The 25114-nt window shown below is 52.6% G+C and overlaps 2 protein-coding genes across 8 annotated transcripts in view; both read right to left on the bottom strand.

Annotated features, from left to right (window-relative positions):
- Positions 1 to 231: 231 nt before the first annotated feature.
- Positions 232 to 12223, bottom strand: SYT12 (synaptotagmin 12). 3 transcript variants are annotated; one of them, XM_055721799.1, is made up of 8 exons: positions 12132 to 12223; positions 7257 to 7321; positions 5553 to 5746; positions 4840 to 5232; positions 2412 to 2627; positions 2190 to 2310; positions 1834 to 1967; positions 232 to 1129 (listed from the first exon to the last, which is right to left on the bottom strand). In XM_055721799.1, the coding sequence occupies exons 1-8, from the start codon at positions 12158 to 12160 to the stop codon at positions 956 to 958; spliced, it is 1326 nt and encodes a 441-aa protein (XP_055577774.1). In that variant the 5' UTR covers positions 12161 to 12223; the 3' UTR covers positions 232 to 955. The 3 variants fall into 3 exon arrangements, with proteins under 3 accessions (XP_055577774.1, XP_055577775.1, XP_055577776.1); XM_055721800.1 differs by lacking the exon at positions 12132 to 12223 and adding an exon at positions 10264 to 10745 and having other exon boundaries at positions 233 to 1129; XM_055721801.1 differs by lacking the exon at positions 12132 to 12223 and adding an exon at positions 7857 to 10142 and having other exon boundaries at positions 233 to 1129.
- A 2521-nt stretch (positions 12224 to 14744) lies between these two features.
- Positions 14745 to 25114, bottom strand: part of PTDSS2 (phosphatidylserine synthase 2) — a 44548-nt gene continuing 34178 nt past the window's right edge. For 3 of the 5 annotated variants that reach the window (XM_055722269.1, XM_027813725.2, XM_055722272.1), the window contains 3 exons: positions 23688 to 23833; positions 18116 to 18301; positions 14745 to 17294 (listed from right to left, as the gene is read on the bottom strand). In XM_055722269.1, coding sequence (XP_055578244.1) covers positions 17150 to 17294; positions 18116 to 18301; positions 23688 to 23833 — 477 coding nt within the window. In that variant the 3' untranslated portion in view covers positions 14745 to 17149. The remainder of the gene's footprint in view (positions 17295 to 18115; positions 18302 to 23687; positions 23834 to 25114) is intronic. The other 2 variants (XM_055722271.1, XM_055722270.1) reach the window with 1 other exon arrangement.

The raw sequence follows: 25114 nt of genomic DNA, 5'->3' as shown, positions 1-25114 counted from the left end.
CTCTGCACCCAGGCTTCAGACAGAAAGAGTGAGCTTTGGGAGGAGCACGCCAAAGCACGACTCCAGGACAAGGGGCTGTAAGATAGAACCCTCAGTGCAAGGTATGCACGGAAGAGCAGGAGTTTGCGGTGCCGTTTCGAGCAGCCCCGAGGGTTAGTCTGGCTGGGAAAAGGGGCTGGGCTGACCCCCATCACGCTGGACCTTTAGGGGGTGGCTCAGCGTGGATCTGACCTCAAACCAAAGTGGTTGAAAAACCACTTATCAAGTCCAGCCACCCCTCTGCAGCCAGCAGAGATGGGCAGAGATCTCCTCTGCTCGAAGAAAAGGTGGAACAACAATTGCTTTTTCCGCTGTTACTTCTCCCTTTTTCCATTCTCACTGGAAACATTTCAGCCCTGCTGCAGCACACACAAATCCCTCTGAAATCCAACAGAAAATCCACACGTGCCAAAAGAAACCACGCCATGCTGGCACTTTATCAACCCCCCCTCCATTTTCCCTCCTCTTTTGACCAAAAACCACCTTCCAAAGAAATCCACCCACCCCCGGGCAGCCCTTGGGGTCCACGTTCAAGGGCACCACCGATTCGGGGGCAGCTGGGGAGCACATGAGAGGCTTGGGAGCCCGGCTGGCGGCCGGGCAGTGGTTTGGGTCCATCTGAAGTGGGGGCTCCTTCCTCGGCACGTCTGTTCTTGGCCCCCAGCGCACGTGAGGGCGACCCCCATGGGGAGAGACACAGCCAAGGAGTCGCTCCGTCCCCTCGGTGTTTCAGCAGCAAGGCGCCCCGGCCCCTCTGCCTTTAGCTCTGCCAAGTCCCGCTCAGCCCCTGCCCCACTGTGGCAGCCCCCGGCCGAGCCACCGGCCAGGCAGAGCCCCCCTCTGCCCGCTGTCCCCAGGGCAGAGCCGGTGTTGGGGTGCAGGATCCCGGGGGCACGACGGGCTCCCCCGCCAGCACCTAGTTCCGCCGGAGCGGGTGCCACATGGAGACGGGCTTCCTCAGCGTGGCCAGCATCTGGTTCCAGTGCGTGATGCCCATCCCGCTGGCCGCCGGGCCGATGAGGACGTGGCCCGTGTTGTCGGCACGGCCGTCCTCGCCACACTCTGCCACCGTCACCCGCAGGGACAGCTCCTGTCAGGGAGCACAAGGCCATCAGCAGGGCTCAGCACAGAGCCGTCAGTGCATGGCTAGCGCTGCCCCCCGCCGTGCACCCACCCCCCCCGCACCCACCCCAGCCAGCCACGCGCACACAGACGTACCCCCCAACACTCACCCCTACGTACACCTCCCCTACATCCCCCACCCCAGAAATACACATCCACCAGCACAGCTACACCCCACACATACCCATCCCTCTACACCCCACCCGTCAGACACATCCCCCATACCCACCCCCCAGACCTGGAGACTATATATGCTTATCCCCTTACACAGCCATGCCCTGTATATATACATCCTCCTATGCCCCCCAAACTTACACATCCCCCTACTTTCCCCACGTCCCCTAAACCCGCATATGCACCCATCCACTTACAGAGTCATACCCTATACACATGCATCCCCCTATATCCCTCAACCCACACATACAACCCACCAACGGCCATACCCCATACATATACATCCCCCATACATACACATCTCCCTGCACCCCTACCCCATGTATACATTGCCCTGAACCATATATGCACATATATGGCCCCCAACCCACAGCTCCTACGATTGCCCCAGAACCCCTCACACCCCAGGAAGTCCTCACTAGCGCAGGGATTTGGGGATCTGGAGCGATGGGATGTGTCCCCCCAGGCTGGGACTTGCCCCCTTGAGCCAGGACAAACCTGGAGCACGATGGCTGGCACCGAGAAAATCATGGCCTCATTGAATACGGGGTTGGTATCATCTCTCTTCACTGCCGTCTTCTTCTTGCTGATCTTCCTCCCGTCCTGCAGCAGGTACACCTTGACGAAGGGATCTGCTCAGGGAGAGAAAAACCCCAGGGTCAGTAACGTGTTTCCCCTGCGAGCTGGACCAAGTCGGAGAAACCCTCTGGTGGACCTTCCTGGTCGGGTCTGTCCTCAATGGGAGTCACTCCAAAGATACCCATGTAGCGTAGCAGGATGAACATGAATGAAAGCCACCTCCAGCCCACACAAAACAGAGGGACCCCTGCACCCACCCAGCACCCGCCACTCACCTGCAGTCACTTTGCCGTTGGTCCACACGAGGTTCTTGGCTTTGACCACCACCACTGTCAAGCGCTCTGCCGTGGGCAGGTAGCTCAGGGACAGCAGGATCTCCCCCACCGTGTCCACTGCCTGCAGGACACAACATCCCATCACCCATTGACCCCAGCCTGACAGGGAGGAGAAACCCTCAAAAAACCTGGGTGGAAGATGGACAATACCCCCCTGCTCACCTTGTTCATGTCCTGCAGGTAGAGCCAGGCATTGAAGGGCCGCGTGGCCAGGTCCAGGTCAGAGAGCTTGAGCTCAGCCACGCCGGTGCTGACGTTCCTCTCATCCTCATCGATGCCGAAGACGGAGAAACGCAGACTGTTCTCCTCCAGCGCTGCTGGGTCCAGTGGGATGGAGAAGCGCTCGTCAAAGGCCACAGCGTAGGCGCTCCGCTGAATCTGCCGCAGGGATGGGGGGGGGGGGTTTTTGCCTTGATACCCACCAGGTTTTGGGGCTGCATCCAAGAACTACCCCATTTCTCTCCGAACTGTGAACAACGTGTGGCTTTGGGGTGGCAAGGGCAGAGCATCCCCCAGCCCAAAGGAGCTGAAGGCTCCCAGCCCCAATGGGGACAAAAGTTATTTCCCATCTGACCACAGGAGCTGCTCAGGTATTGGAGTAGAAAACAGGGGCTGTGACTTGCCCCATTGCCCATTAATTATTTCAATTAAAAAATTAAGGCTGGTCTGGTGCTCTCAGATGCAAGAGCTGGGCATCCCAGCACCCTGGGAGCTTGGATATGTGGCTGGCTTGGCCACTCCAGGCTACAGGATTTGGCTGAGGGGTGTAGCCCCCAGCCCCTCTCCAAGCTGGAGCTGATGGGCTTCGCAACCCCTAAACGTGCCATACAGAGACGACGTTTTTTGCCAGACATCATCTCTATGTCACGGTGTTTACTCAGAGCAAACGCAGCAGCAACTCCCCAGGGCCCCATCCTGCAGGGTCCTGGTTGCTACCTGGTCCCAAAGAGCTGGTGGGGGCAACTGCTCTGAAATCATGGCTTTAGAGACCATTTTCCCCCTACTCCAGCCCCATTTATTTCGGCATCCAAGGTACCACCCACAAGTCAGGAGGTTTTGTCCTAAAAGGAGGCCCAGTGCTCCCAGGGGATGGAAAGGCGCAGCCTTGGATGGCGCAGAGCAGAGCGGAGCCACCAGCTCCCCGGGACCCATCCAAAGCTGGGTGCTGTGGTGGAAAAGGGATCCCACTGCAGGACCGGGGGGCTCAGCCCTGAACCCACTGGGCTTCATCACCCCAAGAGCCACCCAGACTCCTCAGCAGCAGTGGGGAGACGGGTCATCTCCTCCCAAGGACTTTCTGACATCTGTCTCTCTTCATCTAGATGCGCTCCATCCCTGGGATGAAGGACACTAAGCAGCTCACGAGGTACCTTCCATCACCCCCTTCCCAGCGCAGCAGTCCCCTGCTCTCCCATCGGATACCACTGACTTCCCAGGTCCCTGGGGGAACTGAAGTACCTCTACAGGAAAAGATTTGCAGCTGCCTGCTTTAGAGCACTGGTGACTGACTGTCTGCAGCCGACATGGTATTTTGGGATCTCTGGTTGAAAGGCACAACAGAAACGTTAGCTGCTATTTTAAAAAAACCCAAACCGTAAAGTACCGCAAAGCATTAAAGGAAAAGAACCGAATGTGTCTTTGTGACTTGTCTCAGGACAGCAAAAAGAGGGTAAGCAGCGCTGGTGAATTATAAATAATGATGCTAAATAATAAATATCTCCAGGGTATAAATAAAGAGCCTGATCTTCGGATGGAAAAAATGGTCTTAAAAGGGCACTGTGAAAATATTTCAAAGGCAGTGGGTTTGTGCGTGCCGGAATGGCACCTCCACCCCTCTGGAAAGGTTCCTTTAGTGGGATGAAGCTTTCTGCTCCTTTCCAGAATATCCTGATTAAGTCAAACTGGCTGACCCTGAGCTTTGCACAAAGCAGCTCCTGAAAGAATACTGAGGCTCCTACTTTCCGAGAGCAGTTTTGGGGCATATAAAAAAGGGAGGCTTCACCCCAAAACCACCCCTGGTTCTGGCTCTGCTGCTGCAGCCACCCAGCTCTTCACCCACCGCATCCCGCACGGGGAGGGAAAGCACCACGGCTGCCACGCTCGGGCTTCGTCAGGGTGAACCGAGTGCGCGGGGACACGGCATGACACCAGCAGCGCGCACCCAAAACGCCGTCTCTCCCCACCCCACCCCCCCAGACCATGTCCTCCACCTTCTGCAGCACCCCCAGCTGCCAGAGCAGGGGAGGTCAGGCAGAATAACTCGCTGCAAGCCACGCATGGGGACAACAAAGTCATCACACATCCCAATCAGGAGGGAGAAATTTCTGCCTCCGCCGGGTCACTGATGCACAAACCCACCTGGGACCCCCCTACCCCACAGAATGCTGAAATCCCCCTGAGCAGGGCTCCAAAATTCCCGTGCCAACCGCCCCAGCCCCAGGGTGTCCGGACCCCCCTACTCCCGAGGCCCCACCACTGTCTGGGGCAGCTCGGCTGAGGGGTGCTGCGAAAGCTGTGGCAGGCACGTGGGGCATGGGGGTCTGTGCCGGTGGGGCACGGGGGGTCCGTGCCGAAGGGGCGAGCGGCTCACCCGGGAGATGCCGACGATCTGCTCAGCCGGGAGGAGGCTGATGCGCATGAAGCAGGACTCGAAGCGAGCGTCCTCCTTCTCCAGCAGGTCCTTGCCCTGCAGCAGCGTCACGTGCAAGGTGGCCGCCTTCCCATCGTACTGCATGGAGACCTCCACCTGCCCCACCGTGAAATCCTGCCCAAAGTTGTTCCCGATGGAGGAGATGGAGCTGAGCGAGTCAGCCGAGATGGATTTCTTCAGGGGGCCATAGGGGGCCAAGCCCAGGTCTTTGCTCATCAGCTCCAGGCTCCCCAGCTCGTTGATGCTCTCGTAGGTGTCGTCTGCCCGCAGGCTGCTCTTGCGGGTGGGCGACGTCTTATCCAGCGCCCTCTGCGAGCCCGGGCCCACCCCTCGCTGCAGACAGGGAAAGGAAAACCAGGCAATGCGATCCCATATCCCATCCCTTCCTACGAAGCCGGGGACAGCTGGGATTCACCGGCGCTTTTTTGGACACCTTACAGCCCCTGCGTGGCCTCAAGCTGCCGCAGCAGCAAGCCCTGCGCCTCCCGCAGCCCCCCAGCACCGCTCCCCAGCTCCGCACCGATCCCCCCACACCCCCTGCAGCACCAGGTCACTGCCCCGGGCCCTCCCCCGCCGCGAGAGGGTGCAGCCCATCCTTTGCCCCTCGGTGTCACAAAGGGGAAGGAGGCAAGCAAAACTTTCTGCCCTTTTACCTTGTGTTTGATGTCCGAATATGCCGCCCCGTACTTTTGCTCCAGGTACCGGTAGTCGTAGTTGGGGAAGGGGGAAGGTGCCGGGTAGCTGCCAGAGCGCCAGAGCTTCCAGAGGTTGACGGCAGCTACCCCCAGCAGCACCAAGGCGCCGGTGGCATAGATGCCGATCTCCCACCGAGGCGGGCTCGTGGTGACTGCGAGGGGACAGGAGGCACCGTGAGCCACCGCAACCCTGGGGCAGAGGCTTCGTCCTCTGCTGCTTCCGTGCCAGAAAACCAGCTCTGAGCTATGAGGATGGGGTCGGCCAAGGGTGGAGGGAGGGGATAAACCAGCGTCCTGCTTGGGCGGGTTGCAAATTGTGTCAGACAGCAGCTTTGCATGCCAAAAAATATTAATAAAAACAAATCAAATCAGAGTCCTTGCTTCGCTTTCCTGGGAGGTGAAGTGCACACGTATTTCAGCCCAGATCCCCAGCAAACAAGGAAAATCAGGGAATGGCTGCATCGCCCCAGGGGTGCCAGGGGGGCCTCTCACCAGCTACGGATCTGTCCTGCTTACAGATGTGCTCAGTGCACATCTGCATCACCCTTTCCACCACAGGGAAACCCTCACCGCTGCCTGGCTTCCCACGGGCTGGGGATGCCAAGAAAATCCAGAAATAGATTAAAAACAAAACAAAACAAAGCAAACAAAAAAAAACACAACCAAAAAGCAAACCTAACAAAAAGCTTTTGTAAACAGGGGAAAAAAAACCACCACCACAACTGCTGCTAATGTGATCCAGGGAAGAGAAAGCCCAGGCTTGCGGCTGCAGAGCGAGAGGACACAGCAGCCCTGCGATGGTACACTGAGCAGTTGTTGCTGCATTGCACCAGCCTCCATCACACCAGCGACTGAACCAACACCAATCACTCAGTGTAACACAAAAAAAGGGGGGAAGGAAAAAAAAAAAAGGTTTCTCATTACAGAGTGCTGCCAGGGAGTCCTCCCGCGTCACGCTGTGGCGCTCCCTCCTTCAGCAGCAGCTTCAGAGCCAGAAAAAGCCCAAGCCCGGCTGACTCCCACATCACATCCGAGCAGAGGGACAACCCGCAGCTCCCCCCGTCCCCAAACCTCCTCCAGCAGGAGCCTGCACAGGGATGTATCAGAAGGAACCAACTATTTGCATCCAAAGTGCCTAAATTTTGATCCCTCCAGAGGGCCACAAGCAGCACAGAGGGATCTCGAGGGTGAAAGCCTTGGGGTACAAGCCAGATCCTGCTGCCTCCACCCCAACCCAATCCCCTCATGGTCTGCAAAGGGCTAGGATTTATCCCCGCATCCCAGGCTAAGGGTGCTGGGGGAAGCGGCATGGCTTCCTTGGGCACTGAAAACCATCCAGCTCCAGGAGCTCACGTGCTCCTGCTGCAGCAGGGGGGCAAACGGGGGGCGAAATAGCCCTTTATTGCACCTGCTGCTGAATAACTGCAGGTACAGAGCCCAGCTGAGCTGGAACCCGCCTCCTGCCCGTACCTGCCCATCTCCTGGGGCTGAGCACCTAACCTAGAAAGCTTGGTGTGTTCCAGGGCTTTAGCCCTGTGTTAGGAAACCAAACCCTGTGTGTGTGTGCAGCGAAGGGTTCCTCCTGCAGCCAGCAGCCAGGGTCAGCATTCCCTCAGCCCCATGCCCCCAGACCCCTGCCCCGGCTCGCTCCGCAGTACTCACCGCTTAAGCGGTATCTGCTTATGTGACCGTTGTCCATGGCAAACGCTCCCTGCCAGTGGGACAGCCTGCAAGGCGTGAGACACTGAGTTAGGACAAAGGGGGAGAATAAAAAAAAAAAAAGAGCCGCCTCTTGATTTTTTTAGCAGGGATGCTAAATCACTGCTACCCCTCCACAGCTCCTGGCCTTGGCTCCTCTGCCAGGCACCAAGCAAACGTGCACTGAAGCGTTTCAGCCGCCAACAGAATCGCTCCAGAAGGGACTGAAAACCCCTCGGGAACCAGGAGAGTGGCCACGCCGAGACACAGAGCCACATGATTTACCTTGGGAGTATTTAATGGGTGACATTTTCAAATGCCCCTTGCATGGCCACTTCCCCTCCAGGAGCCCTTTAGCCCTTTGCTGCTTTTCTAATCTCTTTGCCAGTTTAAATGTCATCTTTGCCTCCCATGGCTTTCCTCAGCCTCACCCGAGGGTTGCTCTGCACCCACGGCTCTGCCATGGCCACATGCAGGAGGAGCAGCCCGATTTCTGGGTCACTGCAGGGTTTAGATGATGCCTTTCCCCAGGAATCAATTCCTGCAGCAGGAAAGCTCGATTACCTTTCTCTCTGAAGGGGTTTTCCCAGGCGAGTCGTACGCAAGATCCATCCTAAACGGAAGCTGCTCTTCCGAGACAGATCCCAGCAAAGACATCATGTGATGCTGAAGGGGATTTATCCAAGCCGGCTATTTCCCGCTATGCAAAGGGGGTTTGGGATCCCCTGCAAACACCCAACACTGAATTCCAACACGCACCGAGTCGGCACCCCCCTGCTTCCTGGGACCTGCGCCAGGAGATCACGGATCATGGTGCGCTGATGTGATTCCACAGACTGCAATGCCCGAACCCCAAGCCCAGGGACACATCTTCAGCGCTGCACCTGAAATCTCCCCACCGAGCCCACCAGAGCCCCCCCAGCCCCTCTCCAAAACTTACACAGCCCCAAACACCACTCAACACACACAACAAAGAGCTGGATTTGCCTCAGATGGACGGTCACTTGGTGTTTGGGTACCATCTTCCAGCTCACCTCAGATGCTCACAGACTCAGGCACTGTAGGAGCGATCACTTCCCCCCCCCCCCCCCCGAAAAAAAAACTGCCCAGGCTTGAATTTTTATAGGAAAGCTGGAAACCGCAGCACATTATAGCATGAAACAGCAGCCACGCTAGCCTGGTGTGGCTGGGGGCCCCCTCTGCAAGGGTCGCACGGTCTGCCCTTGGGGTAACAGCGGGAGGGGTCTTTTTCTAAATGCAATTGAGTCACTAACCCAAAACAACAGGGAGGCTGGGCTGGGGCTGGGACATCCACCACGTCCCCAGCCTCCCTCCTCAGACAGAAACCTCTATGCGAGGCACAAACACTCAGCAATATCTTAGCTGAGAACATGCTAAACTCGTGTCATGTGTGGACTGAGCTCAACTGTTTAGCTCTGGAAATCCACACTGACATCTTAATAGTGCAATGTTATGGAGATCTACCCCAAAAAACCCCATTTTATGTCCTGAAAAACTACCGTGCCTAAGTAGGTGGCTCCATTTCTTCCCCCGTTTCCTGGTGGCTTTTTTTAATAACAAAAGACAGAAGTTTTCAGGACCAACTTCCTCTGCAGAAGGGTAAATATCCTTTTTAAAAACTCTCCATTTCTTTCAAAAACTAGAAAGAATTTCCCATTTTCCATTTCTTTCAAAGCTTTGTCCCCAAAGACATCCTTTTCTAACGAGCTCTAAGCAGCCAGAGAGACATGAACTGACTGCAGTGCTCGGCACAGAGCTAAAGCAGGTTGGTACCCCTCTATTAGCACAACGGCACCAGCCCTTCCCGAGTAAGCAAGTGAAAGTGCTCAAGGAAGGGATTTATTATATATTTTTTGTTAACTAAGCTCTTCCCTGCAACCGTTTCACAGGGATGCTCTGTTGTCCCCAGGCTTGCCTTTCAAATCCCTTCCTGGGAAGTCAAACCTGAGGGATTAGGAGGGGACCGGCACCACTCCCCACCGCCGGCAGCCCAGGGATGGCTAGCTTTTTCCCTGTGGAGACCCCGAGGCTGGGCAGAGCCCTGGCTCAGGGTGCAGAGCATCCCCCACCTGCCGCGGCATCCCCCTGCCGAGGGCCGGGGCAGCTGCATTTCCCTTGTGAGCTGCTGCAGAGCTCAGGATACTGTTCTTGCTTGGGGAGGGGTGATAAAACAGCTCAATGCAGGGAGAGAAATGGCAAAGCAGCCACGTGTTCCCTCTGGAAGGTGGGGGGGGCTGCCCCCAGGCTACAGGGGGGTTGACACCTTGCTGCTGCTTTGGCATCATGACGGTCCAAGGCCCCACACAGCTCGCCCAGAAACCCTGGCTGCTGGCCCCAGAGCACTGGGCCGACACGGGTACAGTCCCACACCGTCCAGACACCCTCCAGAGCGTGCTGCAATCCCAAAATGCCACAATCCAAGTTATGAAGCACAGCAGCGGTCTCCGCATTTGCCGCTTCCTTCTCGCCCTCGCCCAGACACCAATGCCCGGCTCCACCAGGCGCCTGAGACCCAGCTAAAGTCCCGGCACTGGTGAGCCGAGCCCTCCAGCAGCACCTGTCCCCTCCTCCAGCAGCACCCCTCCTCTCCTCCAGCACCGATCCTGCTGCCCGCACGCACCCATCCCGCGTTCCGAGCCAGGCTCCATCCCTCTCCTGCTGGCGGGGAGCTCTGTCTGGCCTCGATCCGCGAGGCAGAGAAGTAGGATCAAGTTTGCTGCTGGCACATTAGCCCAAAAAAATAAGCACCCACCTAAAACTTGACAGAACACCCAGCTGCGGGCTCTGCTCCTCCACCGTTCTCGCCGCCCCACGACCGGCACCTCGAGATGCCGGTTCCGCCCGATTTACACCCGAAGGCGCCGGCCTCGCCCCATCCCGCACCCTCCCGCCCCGGGCCGATGCCGGCGGTGAACCGGTGTCCTCCTCGGCAGCCCAGTGCCGCTGTTACCTGGGCAGGTAAAAATCCGTGGGGCCGGTAGAGCAGAGCGGGGACCCCCCCGCAGCCTCCGGGGCCGCCGAGCAGCAGCCGCGCGTCCGCCCCCGCCGCGGGCCGGAGGGGAGGGGGATGCAGCAGCCGCCGGGCTGCCCCAGCCGGAGGGGAGAGGGATGCAGCCGCCGCCGGGCTACCCCAGGCGGAGGGGCAGCAGCCGCCGGGCCCGGCCCCGCGCTTCCCGGAGGTTCCCGATGGCTGCCGAGTTCGGCGGGGACGGCCCCCGGATCCACGGCATCCCTCCCCGCGCCGACGGGGCCAGGCTGGGACGCCTCACTGCAGGGGACGGGGGGAGGCTCGGGATGGGCTACCGGGCTCCGCCGCCGGCCCCTCGGAGCGCCGGGGCGGGGCCGGGGGGAGGCCGGGGGGGCTGCGGGCGGCACCTCCCGCTCTCCCGTGCGGCGGGTCCGGCGGTCTCCGCACCGGGAGCGGCGCCTTCCCCGGGCTGGGCTTTGCTTCGAGCCGGCCTAACCTACGATAAAGCGGAGGAGAAGCAACCCCCGCCCCGCTCCCCGGCCCCCCGCCCGCAGCCCCCCCACGGTCCTCCGCCTCCTGCCACAGCGCCGGGGAGGCCCCGAGCCTCGGGGGGGCTGGGGGCGAGGTGCGGGGGGTCTCTCGCTCGGGTTTGCCTCCCAGGCTCCGAGCACCCAGCTCCGCAGGCTGGAGACTTTCCTTAGGAAGTTGCCATTAAAAAAACAAACCACAAAACACCTAAAAGCTTAGCAGCCCATCAACCCCCCCCCCCCCCCCCCCCCGCAGCGCAGCGGGAGGCTGCCAGCCCCCTCCCCACGCCATGCGGACAAGGCAAAGCCCGGCAGCGCCCCTCCCCCCCCGCTGTCACCCGTGTCGCATCCCCCCGGGGCTGGGCCACGACCCCCTTGTCCCCGCGTCGTGTCCCGTACCCCCGCCGGGTGAGCCGCCCCCCCGTGCACCGGCAGGCCCCCCGACTCACCGCTACTTTGGGGGGAAAAGATGGATTTGAGGGGGGGCGGGGCCGCCCCGGCCTCCTCCTGGGCTGGGGGGAGCGCAGTACCGCCCCCAGCCCCCCCACTCCCACCCCCCCACCCCTTCCCGCGCTGGGGTGAACCGGGGACGGCTTCTGCCTCCCCTGCCTTGGGGTTTGGGGGTCCGCAAGCTGAGCCCGGCCCCTGCTCTGCTTCCCAGCATCATCCCCCCACCCTTGGCTCCTGCACCAGAGGACGCCCCTGCATCCCACTGCCCGGGGGGAACCCCTCACATCCCCCCTCCACTGTGCAGGGACCCCCTCCCCGTCATCAGCCCCCTCCACTCCCCTGCCACCTCCAGCTTGCCCTCACTCACCCCATGGACCAACTTCATATTTCTCTCCAGCAGGATCCACGTCCCCTCCTCTCGCCCCCAAAAGTGCCACTCTCCACCATAAAGCCATTCAGGGTCAGGATCCTCACCCGAGCGCCAAATCCTTGGCTCCTCACCGGTCCCCAAGGCAGGCTTCCAGGCTGCCCTGCCCTCCCCAAGGGATGGGCAGGGATAACAGCAGCCTCCTGCCTCCTCCATCCACCTCTCAGCCAGCCACGGAGCAATGCCGGGGGTCCTGGGCATGCTGGGGGCTTCCACCAGCAAAGCCTCGGTAAAGCAAATCCATCAGTTCCCCTCTCCCTCAGTGCAACAGAAGGTAAAACTCCCAGTGCCAAGATGTGACATGGACTTGGCCCAAAAACCCCTTTCAGCAGTTGGGAAACGGAAAGCTCAGCGCCCGCTGGCAGGTGCCTGTGGCTAAGTGCACATCGGCCAAAGCTCTACACGCACCCTCCGGCATCGGGCACTGAGATGTTGCCGTTCCTTACCCTGGCTTCACCGACGTGCCTCCAGCCATCCCACCGCGGCTGGCAGAGCCTTCCAGGGGAGCAAGATATCATTTCAAACAGCAAGAGCTTCACTTTGCTCGAATTGGAGATAACAGAATAATCACAGTTTTGGGCAGGGGAATGAACCACATGCACCCCAAGCAAAGACGGTCTCAGCTGGCCATGGAGCAGTGTGATGCTCCAGAGAACCTTTAATTCCCAGGAAAACCCAGCACATCCAGCAGCAGGGCCGGTTCACCCATCTGCTGCCCTGCTGCAGGGCTCTCCGGCTCCTGTGCTGGGCTCCTCCAGGGAGGGCCAGCACTGGGAGCCGGTCCCACGATTCTCCTGGCAGGGAATCAATTTTCAGGGAGAAAACAGACCCAGTTTTGACCGTAACCCAAAAACGCTGCCAGGGTGGGAGAGGAGCCTCATCCTGCAGCCAAGGGTCCTTCCCAGGAGCATCGGGCTTCCCGGCCCACTCGGGACCAAAACACAGCCCCTTCCTCTAGAGGTATACAAACCAGTTGGAAAAAGAGCACATCCCCAGAGCTCACCCGTAGCAGCTCAGACACCACGCTCCCGAGGGATGGGGCAGGCTGGGGGTTCCAGCACCCCTTGCAGGAGCGGCCCAAGGCCCTCCATTGCGCCGGCTGACCACGCAGAGCTGCTTTAAAGGGGACAGAGCTCAGCTGGGTCTTGATTCTCTCCAAAGGCCCCAGTTCGGGCATGTGAAGGTTTATCCAGCCTCATACAGATGCCGACTACTCTATTAAACATCAATTTCATATTGCTAACAGATGGCACGAGTTTGTCATCGCCCTTGTACTTAGGTCAGGCCTTAGATAACTGAGGGTAATTAAACAACAGCGGCTCAACGATGCAGACTGATAAACAAACCCTTCCAAGAGCGACACAGGAGCACGTCAGCAGTGGTGAGGTGCCCCATGCACTCCTCAGGAGGGCTCGTTCAGGTTTTTTGCCACCACAGGGATGCAGCAGCGGTACCTCAGCCGGCTTCTGCTCCTGGGGGCTCACTTGGCCAGCCCACTCGGCAGGAAAACTGCTTAGTCTGGGTCAAAATACTCCTGGAAAAGCTACCCAACAGTACTTGTGTCAGAAGCTGATGATTCCAAAAGCATCATTCAGGTTCTTTAAGGCCAGCAATAGGACCAAAAAATTCACAGGGAAAGAAAACCAAATAAAGTAGCAAAGAATTCCTTCCGCAGGCCCGGCTGCTGTCAGCACCTCCTCCGAGCCCACCCAGCAGCGGGGGGAGTGATGGGGGGAGTGACAGGGTGGGGAGCACAGAGGGTGGCCAGATGGCCCCACAGCTTCAGGGTGACAGAGCTGCAGGGTCCAGCCCGCTCGCATCGAGCTGTTCTCCAGCCACCCGAGGGAGCAGCCTTTCGCTGTAAGCCCACGCAGCAGGTACTGCCAGAGCGGTCTGGAACAATTAAGTGAAGCTAATTGCTAACTTCAGGTGCTCTGAAACAGCCGTTCCCCTTGAATCTTCACCCAGAAAGGCACAGCTGCCATGGCGCAGGGTCAGCACCTCCCTGGGCAACACCAGGGGGTTCAGGCAGCCCCTCCGCAATCTAACCCAGTGGCAGCCCCCACAAACGTGGTAGGCATACGGCAAGGGGAAGCGAAGAACTGGCTCTTAAGGGCTGCGGAGCACCGCTGCATCATGTGCAAGCAGGGACAGAAACGAGAGGACAGGCAGGTGGTCCCCAAGGTGGTTACCCAAGTATTGACAACCAGGAACCACAACCTCAAATCCCATCTTAGCAAAGTAACCCTCCACACAGGTAGGCTTGAGGGACATCAAACTGACACCTCAGAGCAGGGCCAAGGCCCCCCGCTAGCTTGCCTCCAAAACAGAGAAGTCACTTGCAAGAAAAAAAGTCATCCACAACAGCATTAGCTGAGCACACTCTCACCCACCCACCCATTCCCCTGCATTTTTCCTTTTTAAAGCCAACAACTTACCTTTGGTAAATCTCTACACAGGTATAACCGTGAGCAGATCTCTTGCTCTAGTTTTCTGACGAAGAAGGTAAGCTAAGAAAACACACGGTAAGATACTGATGCGAATAGAAATGGGAGACTGCTGCCTCCTTCATCACCATAGGGATGGTCTCATTTTATGCCACCCCAAATGTTATTTAAGTGAGGCTTATCAGCTGTCCTTTCATCTTCTCCATACGAGCTTGCTTTTGAGTACTTCTCCAATAGATGATCACAAAAGGATTCCTAAAACCAGGCAAGACTGCAACTATTAGAGCCCACCTGCAACGCTAGACATGAGTCTGTAAGGGAAGCACAGAGACTATGAAGTTACTAAACACGTTGTGCATAGCCCAAGTCCACTTTACAGTGAAGGATCACCCTCGTTAAGTGTACCGCAACAAGCATTTCCGTATCGCAGCAGTGGAGCAAGGGCTCGTAACACCTATTTCTCTGAAAATCTGGACAAGTTCATTACCTTCAGGCCCAGCGCCCACCACGGACAGCATTTCGGGGGGGGGGGGGAAATTCAGGCTAAGTCCTTTTACCCACCCAGTCCCACTTGCAAGGCAACAGGAGAGAGAAACCACGAGGACACACACATTGTACCAAAGAACACACCAGCAAACATCGCTTTATTACACTGGGTCAGTTATCCAGACTAACCATAAAAGCTGTTTAGATGGATGTAGACAAACAAGTCAGTGTTTTATGTGTTAGGTCAAAGCTCCAGAATCGCTACTAGGGAACACATACAGAAGAATACCTGGAATAGGAGGTATTCCTCACCAGTTGTTTCACACAGGCAAGCAGGTTCTCAGCGGGGAGGGAGGTACAACGGCAGGTCCTCCCCAGGCGTGCCTGCCACCACCCGAACCACGAGACAGACCCCGGAGGTTGTATTGCAGGGATCGGGCTGGGGGGCCACAGTGTTAACCAGCACGAACAGAATGGAGATACACTGACCTGAGCCTCGCTCGCTGGGACTACACAAGCACAACACGCCAGTACGAGCTACCAAACGATCAATTAACAGTTCGTAAGACTGGTCTAAAGCTGGAACTAGAACGACTCCAGGTGGAAAGGCATAGAAATAAATATTTGCTCAACTCAGCACCCTGCCCATTTACAAACTTGTCAGCATCTAGGTACACAGCCATACATTCTTCACTACCTCACAGCAGCAAAATACTACCATTTAAGAGCAGCCGTTGAGCGACTATCCACAGTACATTGTACATACTCGAGAAAGAAGCCGGACGCTACCTCTCGTATTGGTCACCCTCCTCTGTGTCTGCTAAGCAGCTGGGGCACCCCTGGCCCGTGAACTGCTTCATTTGTTGAGCTCTTCAATGCAACCAAACTGCTCGACTAATTGAAGACCGCCCTACTGACAAGTGCCCATTCCTTACAGCTGGCAAGTCTACGGGTCACTGTAAACATGGGAGAAATGCAGATTTTGGTTGCCATTCACATACAAGACCAAAACGGATCAAAAAAGCAGATGTTTGGTAGCCAGCAGCTCTGCAAGTCTCCTGCCACTTAAAAAGTTTGGAGTTGCACTCTTGAAATTCTACTGGTGGTGTTCATGTCATTTTTTTCTGCATAAACACTTCCCTGAAAAACATCCTTTAACAACCAGATTAGATCACAGTATTTAAAAGGTGATATGGCTACGGTTATGTCAGTGCCTTAGACGCCAATGCAAAGGATTAGAGCAGAGGTTACAAAAATGATGCTTAATGTAGCACCTATGTTTTGGAATAATGACCCCCCCAAAAAAATGCAGCCCAGATTTCCAACTTCTTTTCCTAGATGTTGAGTCACCAGCAAAAATGCTGCCTAGCTTAGCCTGCAGACCTCTGCTACTACACAGTGCCCGGGGAAGAAAGATGCACTTGCCTCAGTTTGTTCTTTTGGCAGGGCTGGCAGCATGTTAAACAGCGATTTTTGTGCGTGACTGCAGTGAACACCTTTTCCAGCTGGGCTCGGGAGATTGCTCAGCCTGGAGTTACCTTGGGAGGAACAGGGCAGCTCTGAAGGATGGCAGAACCTGACATGCCCCGTACAGCAGACACAAAGAACGAAACACTCTTGGTAAGCAAACTAAAAGAGCTGCGAATAAGGCAAATAACTTAAGACTGATGGAGTAACTCCCAGTTTTCTGCTTGTAACACATTTTACTCCACAAAGTGAAGGAAAGGCAGGTTGACCTTTCTTATTCAACCTTCCCTTGCATTTAAGAGATGATGAAGACTGGAAAAAAAATAAAAAAAGACGACAAAAAAAACCAAAACCAAAACAAAACTAAGCAGTAGTTGTCTGTCTCCCTAGAGCTGTGATACACGATAAAACTATTGCAGGCTACTCCAGGATGTTGAAAGTCAGTTTAGAGAAAGGCAATAACCCCCGTACTACAGGGGCTGTAACAGTAGTGTTCTGTATTACATTCTGTGCAAGTAATGCAACTTGTTCACAAGTTTCAGTTTATTTATGTTTATCTTGCTGCAGTTCTGTTAATCGGCGGCTGAACACTTTACACAATCTTACTCCACAGCTCACGGTAGTTTCAGCAGAAAAAAAATAATTCATTTCCTGTGTCTGGTATCTGTGCACTCCAAAACAAAGCGTTCCTAATGCCCAAATGCCAAAATAAAATCACACAGTTTACTGGAAATAGATCAGCTAGATTCCCTTTGAGCTTTGCTTTAAAGCCCCTTGTCTCCAAACCTTGTTTTCAAGGAAGACATACAACACGCCTGAATGAAGATCCCATCTCGTTGCAACGGTGTTGATTCTGACTTCCCTCTACACAGACTTTCTCCGACTCTGACTAGGTGTACACGAGGAGAAAAGGTGCATATGTCAAAGTGACATCTTTTCCCCAAGAGGATTTTCACACGTTGGAAAGCTAACAATGAAAATTACAAGTTAGGTAGGATAAAGTTGAAACTGTCCACCAGGCCAACTTAAGCACTATGAGTTCTGTTTAGCCCTTTGTCTGTTGCTCAAAGTTTCCTCTCCCTTAGTTTGTTCCCATTTTGTTCATCCAGTATCGATGAGTGTCCATCACCATTGCTCAAGCATTTGTCCTTTTCATATTTGTGCTCTTGCTTCTGTCTCCTTATCTCCTTGTACCGCAAAGTGATGTCACTAAAAAGAAAAACAAACAGATGTGAACCAGTGATGTAAATAAACAATTTCAACAGACACTAAAAACTGTAAGGCAAGTTTGCTCTGGATGCAACTGCCCTTGGGATAAGTTAACACACTTGAGTCTTCTGGCTGTAGATTTCTGAAATTGCTGATGGCATTGATTCACTTGAAATTTGTGTTTCTTGCTACTAGTCTGGCTATTATCACCTCTTTCAGAAGCATACAGCAGCATGCTCAAGAGCAGCAACCACTGCTGTTGTACAGGCCCTCCTCTATAGATTACAGTAATTCCTTCAGCCTTGCACAGCTGCTTTTCATTTACTTGCCCAGAGCGGCATTCAAGCCAGACACATTTGACTTGGCTCACTTCTCGCTGATGCTGGGGCAGCTCCGACAACTGCAACACAGCAGACTTCTTCCAATGAAGCTGTAAAACATCTTAGTCTTGTCTAACTCGGAGCACAGGGAAAACACCCCACTGATCTCATCTGCCATCCTCACTCATCCAGGAAGTCCAGATGCAGCCAGGCACTTAACTGTTCACCTGCTTCTGCAGCAACACTGATGCAAGTAGTCCCACAAAGACCAAAGCTACCAGAGGCTTCATCCAGAAAGAAAACTGCCAGGATCATGCACAGAAAACTCCCTATTTAATAATTCTTACACAAAACTGCTGCAGCTCTAGCCATCCAAAAGAGTTGTAATCAATCCTCAGGAGGCACTGAAGGCTAATGACGGCACACATTTGAAGATGTGCTGTTGAACTCCCCAGTAAGACCCAGGCTAGACCTAACGTATCATGTCAAAACACCACTTACCGAATGAAGAAACGCCAGGCTGTCCAGGTGAGCACAAGTATAATCCCCAAGATCCAGCACTGGGTAATGTAGAAAGGAAGAGAAAGTGTCAGTGTATAGGGATCGTACTTCACAACGATCAGAAACTCTGTGGCAGTAATAGCAGCAACCAGCCATGCCTGCTGACCCAATTTCTTGTGGAACTTCCTGCAAAATAAACACACAGATAAAACACAGCTATTGCTGTAAAATTAAGCATTCAGAGAAATATTCACAAAAAGACAGCCGGGGTAATAATTTCAATCAGTTTTGCACAACTCAAAGTCTAGTATGAATTACACATGTACTAAGGCTATGCAGGCTGACTGCTTTCACGTTGGTGTTAATTAAGTTTCCTCTCAGAGGCTCTGAAAACAAATGATGATGAAGTTTAACTTATCATCTGATGTAAGGAAGTATCCCCATTTTCAGGGTACTGGTAAATCCAGATAAACCAATTATCTGGCCAGCTTCAGATCACCTGAGGTTCAGGGTACAGTATGAAATAGGAGCTCTACTCCTGGATCTCCTCTGCAACCGCCAAGCCACACTGCCGTAACCATATTTAACCCCTATATAATTGCATTCTGACACTTACTCTCTTCCCAAAAAGGCATTCAATGAGCTGTCACTAATGATCTCTGAATGGATTTTAAAAGAAGAAAGCTTAGTAACAAACAGGCAACGTACTGGAAGATGCAAGGACGGCGTTTCACCTCTAGGACAATACAACCTTGGGGCAAATATGCGATTAACATTTAACCCCCAGGGTTTGTTTTTAAGCAGCACCAGATGTCAATGAGAAGCTGCAGTGCTACGTACAAATCTAGTGAAAGACTTATCAACCAGTAATGCCAGAAATTAAAACCGCAGTAGAATCAAGACATCTATTCAGAGGCTGTACTTGCAGAAGGATTGGAAGTATACCATATTTTGGGTCACCTACTCCTGCTTGGGAAATACATAAACCCAGAACACCTACAGGCTGCCTTTTGGGAAACCCCACTACCCTCAACAGCCTATTGCTAGAAACCTGGGTAAGCTGCTGCATCTAAACTAGTTAGATCAGGGGTCCTCAAACTTTTTAACCAGGGGGCCAGCGCGCGGATGAAGTGGCAGGCAGTCATCTGCGGCTGCTTCGTTTCCCCCCCCAACCCCCAGCGGGGGGGGGTGGCAGGGGGATTCTGTAATACCGGGGGCCGGATTGAGGACCCTGGGGGGCTGTATCCGGCCCGCAGGCTGTAGTTTGAGGACCCCTGAGTTAGATCCTCCACTTTTTGATCTTGCCTGTTCACAACCTTCCTAGCGCTGGCATTTTTACAGCTCACTGACCTGACAGATCAGGTGATATATCACCAGTCCAATGGGGTACCGTCTGGGCAACAGGAAAAGCCCTTTGTTTATGCATTGGATCGCACTGAAATCCTGCCCACTGCAGCACCACTGGTACACACAGATGTGTTCCTTAACAGCACAGAGACAAGTACATCACTTCCCACTCGGTATACTAAATTTTTGTTCTTCTATCGCCCATCTCCTGAATCTAAAATGGGATTTTATTTCCATAAGAGGAAAGAAGCAAGAAAAAGCTACTAGAAGTTGTATGTATTTTTCCCCCCCAAAGGTACTAGAAGTTGTATGTATTTTTCCCCCCCAAAGGTATGACTTAAATGTTTCCTAAAATCCTACTGATCTGAATCAAGGAAGACTGAACTTGAGAAAATCAATACCTTCAACCATGATAACCACCAACTGTTTCACCAGCAAGCACACACAACTAACTTTTCACAACAGCCTTTAAATTGATTGTATCTTTTACTTTAAAACCACACAAAGAAGCACTTTGGTGCACCTTCCCGTTAGCCCCAAACCTACTACCTTAACTGACAATTATGCCTCTGAAGATGGCCAGGATAAACCATGCAAACAGAAGGAACCACCAACTAAAATTAACGGTGGTTGTTCTTTTTGCCTTCTATTATTCCTCGCTCTGCCTTTACTCTACATGTCTCCGCTTTAATCCCAGGGAACATCTATTCTGCAGAGGGCCTTGCCCTCTCACTTAACCATAGCGTATTCTGAAGTACATTTTCCTACTAGGTCCTTTCTCTTTTGTCCAGATGACTGCGTTATTCCATTCCTACCACAGCGAAAGATGTGAAATGAAACACATCCAGGAAGAATTCAGCGTAAAGCAGCAGGACTGCTGGGGCAGGACAGGGGAGTTGGGGAGCAGAGCGATAAAAACGTTCAGAGGGCTGGGAAGAGAGGGATGGACATGTTAAGATGACCTCTGCAGTACTTCTATGGCATTGCAGCAATGGGAAATTCTAGTCTTGTCTATGGCTGCTGTGATGTACAGCCTCCTGTCTGGCTGAGGCACTGACTTACTAAGTGCTGTGACATTCAGTAACCACCTAAGCTCTTTGGGCTGTGGTTTTCTTGCTTGTTTGCCGTGCAGTGGGCGGAAGAGAAGCTACCTAACAAATCCATGATTAGGCTTTCCTTGGAGCGTGGCTGCTCTGCTAATGCTGCCCTCTGCTAGGCAGAGAAAGCTGCCTGCCTGACACTGACACCGCTGGCTGACACCCTGCCCAGTGCGCACACATTACCCAGGCCCCAAGCACCTCCACCAGTGCTAGGGCAGAGGGAGCTGCAACTACACATTTGCTCCCCATTTCTCTTCCCTTCTTCTTATCAGATGCCAGCAGCTGAACCAGGAAGAGCATCCTTCCTTTGGCAGGCATTTTCCTGTGGCTCAGACATATCTGCTCCACTGCATCCCCTCAGATTCTCAGTACCTGGGAATGGATCTAAGCATGGAGAGGAAACAGAGCTTCTCTTCCCTCTCCTGAACCCAGGGGAGCACACAAAACACACAGTCGCTTAAAAACATGAGGCCTGAGAGTCATACTTGACACCAATGCGTAAGTTCAAACTACACAAAATCATCCAAATACACTGGAAAAAAAATATACAGTAAATCAAGTGTAGGTTATTGCTGATGCAGTTGGGATAAATGCATTCCGTTTTAAAAGGTATCCTGCCTAGACCAACTCAGATGAAAGGACTTCAGAAACTGCTCCAGGTGGTTTATCTGGTATGACAGATTAAATGGGCAGAAACTAGCCTTAACACATGGAGAGAAAGAAAAAATGAAACAAATCTCTCACTGTGAACTCAAGCTGTTCAGATGACTAGGTCAGCCTTCTCCTTTGCTGGTCTGCTTCCTTATTTGCCGTTGTTTTCTTTCGCTAGGTTAATGACAGTACACTGACAAAAGAATTAAAGGTGACCCCGACAAAAGACTGTGCAGGCCCTAAAGCTGCCGAGGAAGACAGCTGGTTTCCTGCCCTTCTACTCATGGAAGATTTTGAAGGGAAGTCCCATTTCTTATTTGATGAATGAGATTAAAATTCATGGCCTCAACGCAGACTCCTTGGAAGTGACTTGAAGGTTAGAAACCAGGAACATATGACAAGGTCAAACACTACACACTCTTGCATCAAGACATTTCTGGTCAGGAACATTTCACATAACCAGTTCTCAAGAACTCAAAGGCAGCATGTCAATCACAACAGGGCTGTGGTATGTAACGGCTGAAGAACAGCTTCAAGAACCACCGCTCTTCTTGGACTATGTCAATTCTAGATACTTTATTGTCACCATGCTAAGACCAAGTTCCTAGAACTGTCTGCAGATACTAAGAATCCTGAATGAGAAAGAGAGTCTTCATATTTGAACTTCACTGCTTTCTAGGCTAAATATTGCAAGGTTAGCTGAAGGAATCTGATCAACTTATCTCAGACAATCTCGTCACTACCAGACAAAGCAATGAGCCGTGTTTCTGACAAGGAAGGTCAATGGAATATTCCAGCCTTTGTCCGTTAAGAAGTTCCCTTCCAGAAGGAAAATGTCAGGACAGTTTCCCATGTGCCATTAGCTGGGAGCCTCTGGTACAGCCTGCTCTTCCCCAGCAGCTTCTCCCTACAACACAACAGGAAGACTCCAAAACAGTGCCTTGGTTCAAAATCACGCACAAGTGAAGATACACTAAGTTAAGGTGGTAAAGTGGGTGCAGATTACCTCTGCTTGGATGACCTGAAATGGATGAAGGAATCTGAGTCCGGTTGCAAAAGCCTTTGCAGAGAAGATATTAGGTAAGACCAGATGCTAGGCTCTGCCATTTTCCACAAACAGTCTGATGAGGTCAGCTCTGTAGTGCATCAAGCAGAGCCATGAACCTCAGAAGTGAGGAGGCTGGTCACCTTACCCACCAAGAGACACAGAACAGCAGGTGGTGGCGGCAATGATGAAGACATGCAGTTCAGGATGAAAGCCTCTGCTTGCTGGATGAACTTCTCCAGCTTATTAAAAGAATGGCAACAAATTGAATCAGCAATGAGGCACTGGTGACTGATGATTCTCCTAAATTTCAATGTTATGCCATGTGGTTGAACAGAGGGCAAAGGTGTTTTTCCAACTCAAACACAAGGACCAGAAGATTGTGAATGGTGCTAAGGACAGGAGCTCACCAGTGAGAGGCAGAGACCTCTTCTTACCTTTGAGTTGGAGGCACGTCCCAAACCAGTAGGTCCGACACCAAAGGCAGGGGCAGCCTGCCACTGCTGAATGTCCTGAAATCCGACTAAGCAATGTGGGTTGACCCTTCTTCCCAGCTCTAGGAGTCAAAGCCTTGCAAGGGAAACTGATCTTCACAGAATGTTGGAACCCTAAATTCTGAACACAGACACTTTTTGCGTTGGTCAGTGACAGACAATGAACATCCCTTGAATCCAGACGTTGTCTTAGACTTAAGATGTGGGCTCAGGCAATTTGTGACATTACTACTAAAACTTAAAAGAAAACGTGATTTTGAGAACAAAGGTTTCTCAGGTCTTACATGGTCTGCAGAAACAAAAGCAGCAAGGACAAATATGATGCTTAAGGAGGAAAAGTCTGAAAGTACATGCAGTGTTGTGTAAGCGTGTACTTTACCTTCAATACACTTTGCTACAAAGGATCCTCTGATCTGCAAGAGGATGCCACAAGAGCTCCAGAGGACCAGGGACGAGTTGGAAGATAGCTCAAGGAAAGAATCACCTTTAAGAAAACTTTTTTAGGGTGTTTTTTTTGGTGGTTTTTTTTTCTTTTTTTTTTTTTTCTTTAGGCCCTGTTGTCCTTAGAAGGTACATCTAAGGACTGTAGTTCCTGGCTACCAATCTGAAAGCGGAGTTCAGTACTCCTCTGCCCACAAGCCAGTGGCACTTCAGCTAGTTTACACAATACATTCTCAAAAGAGTAATCATTTATTAAAAACTGAGGTTAAAACCAGTGCACATAGAATGCCCTTAACAACAGCTGTTCTCTAACCAGATGTAGTGAGAATTTCACCTCCAAAACAGACAGACACAAAGCAGATGCTTTGGGATAAGGTCTTTTTGTCCCCAACAAGCTGAACTATTGCCCTGAGATGGATGCCAACAAGCTGGAGCAAATTCAAAATAAAGCAAGTGAAGTTTGACATGGTATATACACAAGAGGACTGGCTTACGGGTCATCCATGAAGTCGTAGATCTCCCTCATAGCCACACCTCCCACATTGACAAAAAAGACAAGCCGTAACAGGACCAAGTAGTGTTCTGGTGGCATCCAAAGGACAAACTTCAAGTAAAATGTGTTCAGCTCTGCCAATAAAAACTGAGAGAAAGGACATTTTAATTACATTCAGAAGACTTCACTGAATGAAGCCTGGTATCTCCCTCTCTCCCTGCATGACTCCCACCACCACTTCTCTAACGCCACGAAGTCCTGCTCAGTATTACTGAACACACCACCATCAGTTGCAATAATGACCAAGAACAGTTGAGGTTTTAGAAGTTTTCTGTGTGCTGGAAGAGGTATTAAAAACCAACACAACATAAACCTGGAAAAGCACTGCCTCTAATTGTGAATGAGTTTATCAGCAGTTTGAAATACCTGCAGAACTACTGATAACAAAGCCTAAAAGCAACAACCTCTCCTTCCACTATCATTGAAAATCTGACTGAGGGAGCCCCAAAATAACAAGAGGCATTAGCAGTACAGCCCAGGGTTGTTGTTCTTTATGTGGCTTGGTTTTATACATAGTTATGCAGATGTCACTGTCAAAGCCAATTTCAGAGAATTGATTATACATTTATAGCAATATCTTGTCAAGTGATGTGCCCTGGCAATGTGCTTAAGTGAGCAAGTAGACACAAGTTTCTCACTTCAAAAGAAATGATAACAAATGGCATTAAGCACTGTTTAATCCAGAAGAGTGAGCCAATATCTGAAGCTTCTTACGAACTGTCAGCTGAAGCTAGGCTTTGCTAAAAGAAACATTATTGTATCAAAGACTAGCCTAAGTTCAATGGAATCTCTCAGTTGCAAAACCTGCTCCAGTACCTAAACCCCAGTTTCTTCAGGGTGCAAAGCTGGGAGTATTGCACACAGTAACCATTTGGAAAAACGTGTATTTTAGTTATACAGGCACATTGACTTCACTTCTCCCATAAACTATGGGAACCTCAGCAAGTCTGTTGTGCTACGTGAACTTGGCACGTGTTTTATGTAGCCGAAATCAGGTGACATGAACTTGTATTCAACTCAGTCTGCAAACGGCCTGGCACTCACTGCTGGCACTGCTGCGCACTGCTTGCTTGCTTACAGACAGCACATTGTTCCTGAGGCACACTCAGGTCTGCAATTTGACATCAGCATAAAATGCAATGTTATTATGAGAGAGGTGGTGGTGGCTTGCCAAGCTGACGAATGTGTCCCACTCAACAAACCGTAACAGGGAGCTTCACTGGACAGACCCCAAAATAAACCACCACCAGATTTTGTATTCCACATACTTCAAGATGCTTAAAGATATGCTGTTCTGGCAACTGTTAAAAAATACAAAGTTATACCCTGTACCGTAGCACTAATACAGAGCCTGGCTAATGCCCATTG

Source organism: Falco cherrug, chromosome 10, assembly GCF_023634085.1.
Source record: "Falco cherrug isolate bFalChe1 chromosome 10, bFalChe1.pri, whole genome shotgun sequence".
NCBI lineage: Eukaryota > Metazoa > Chordata > Aves > Falconiformes > Falconidae > Falco > Falco cherrug.
This window is presented reverse-complemented; position numbering and strand designations above follow the sequence as displayed.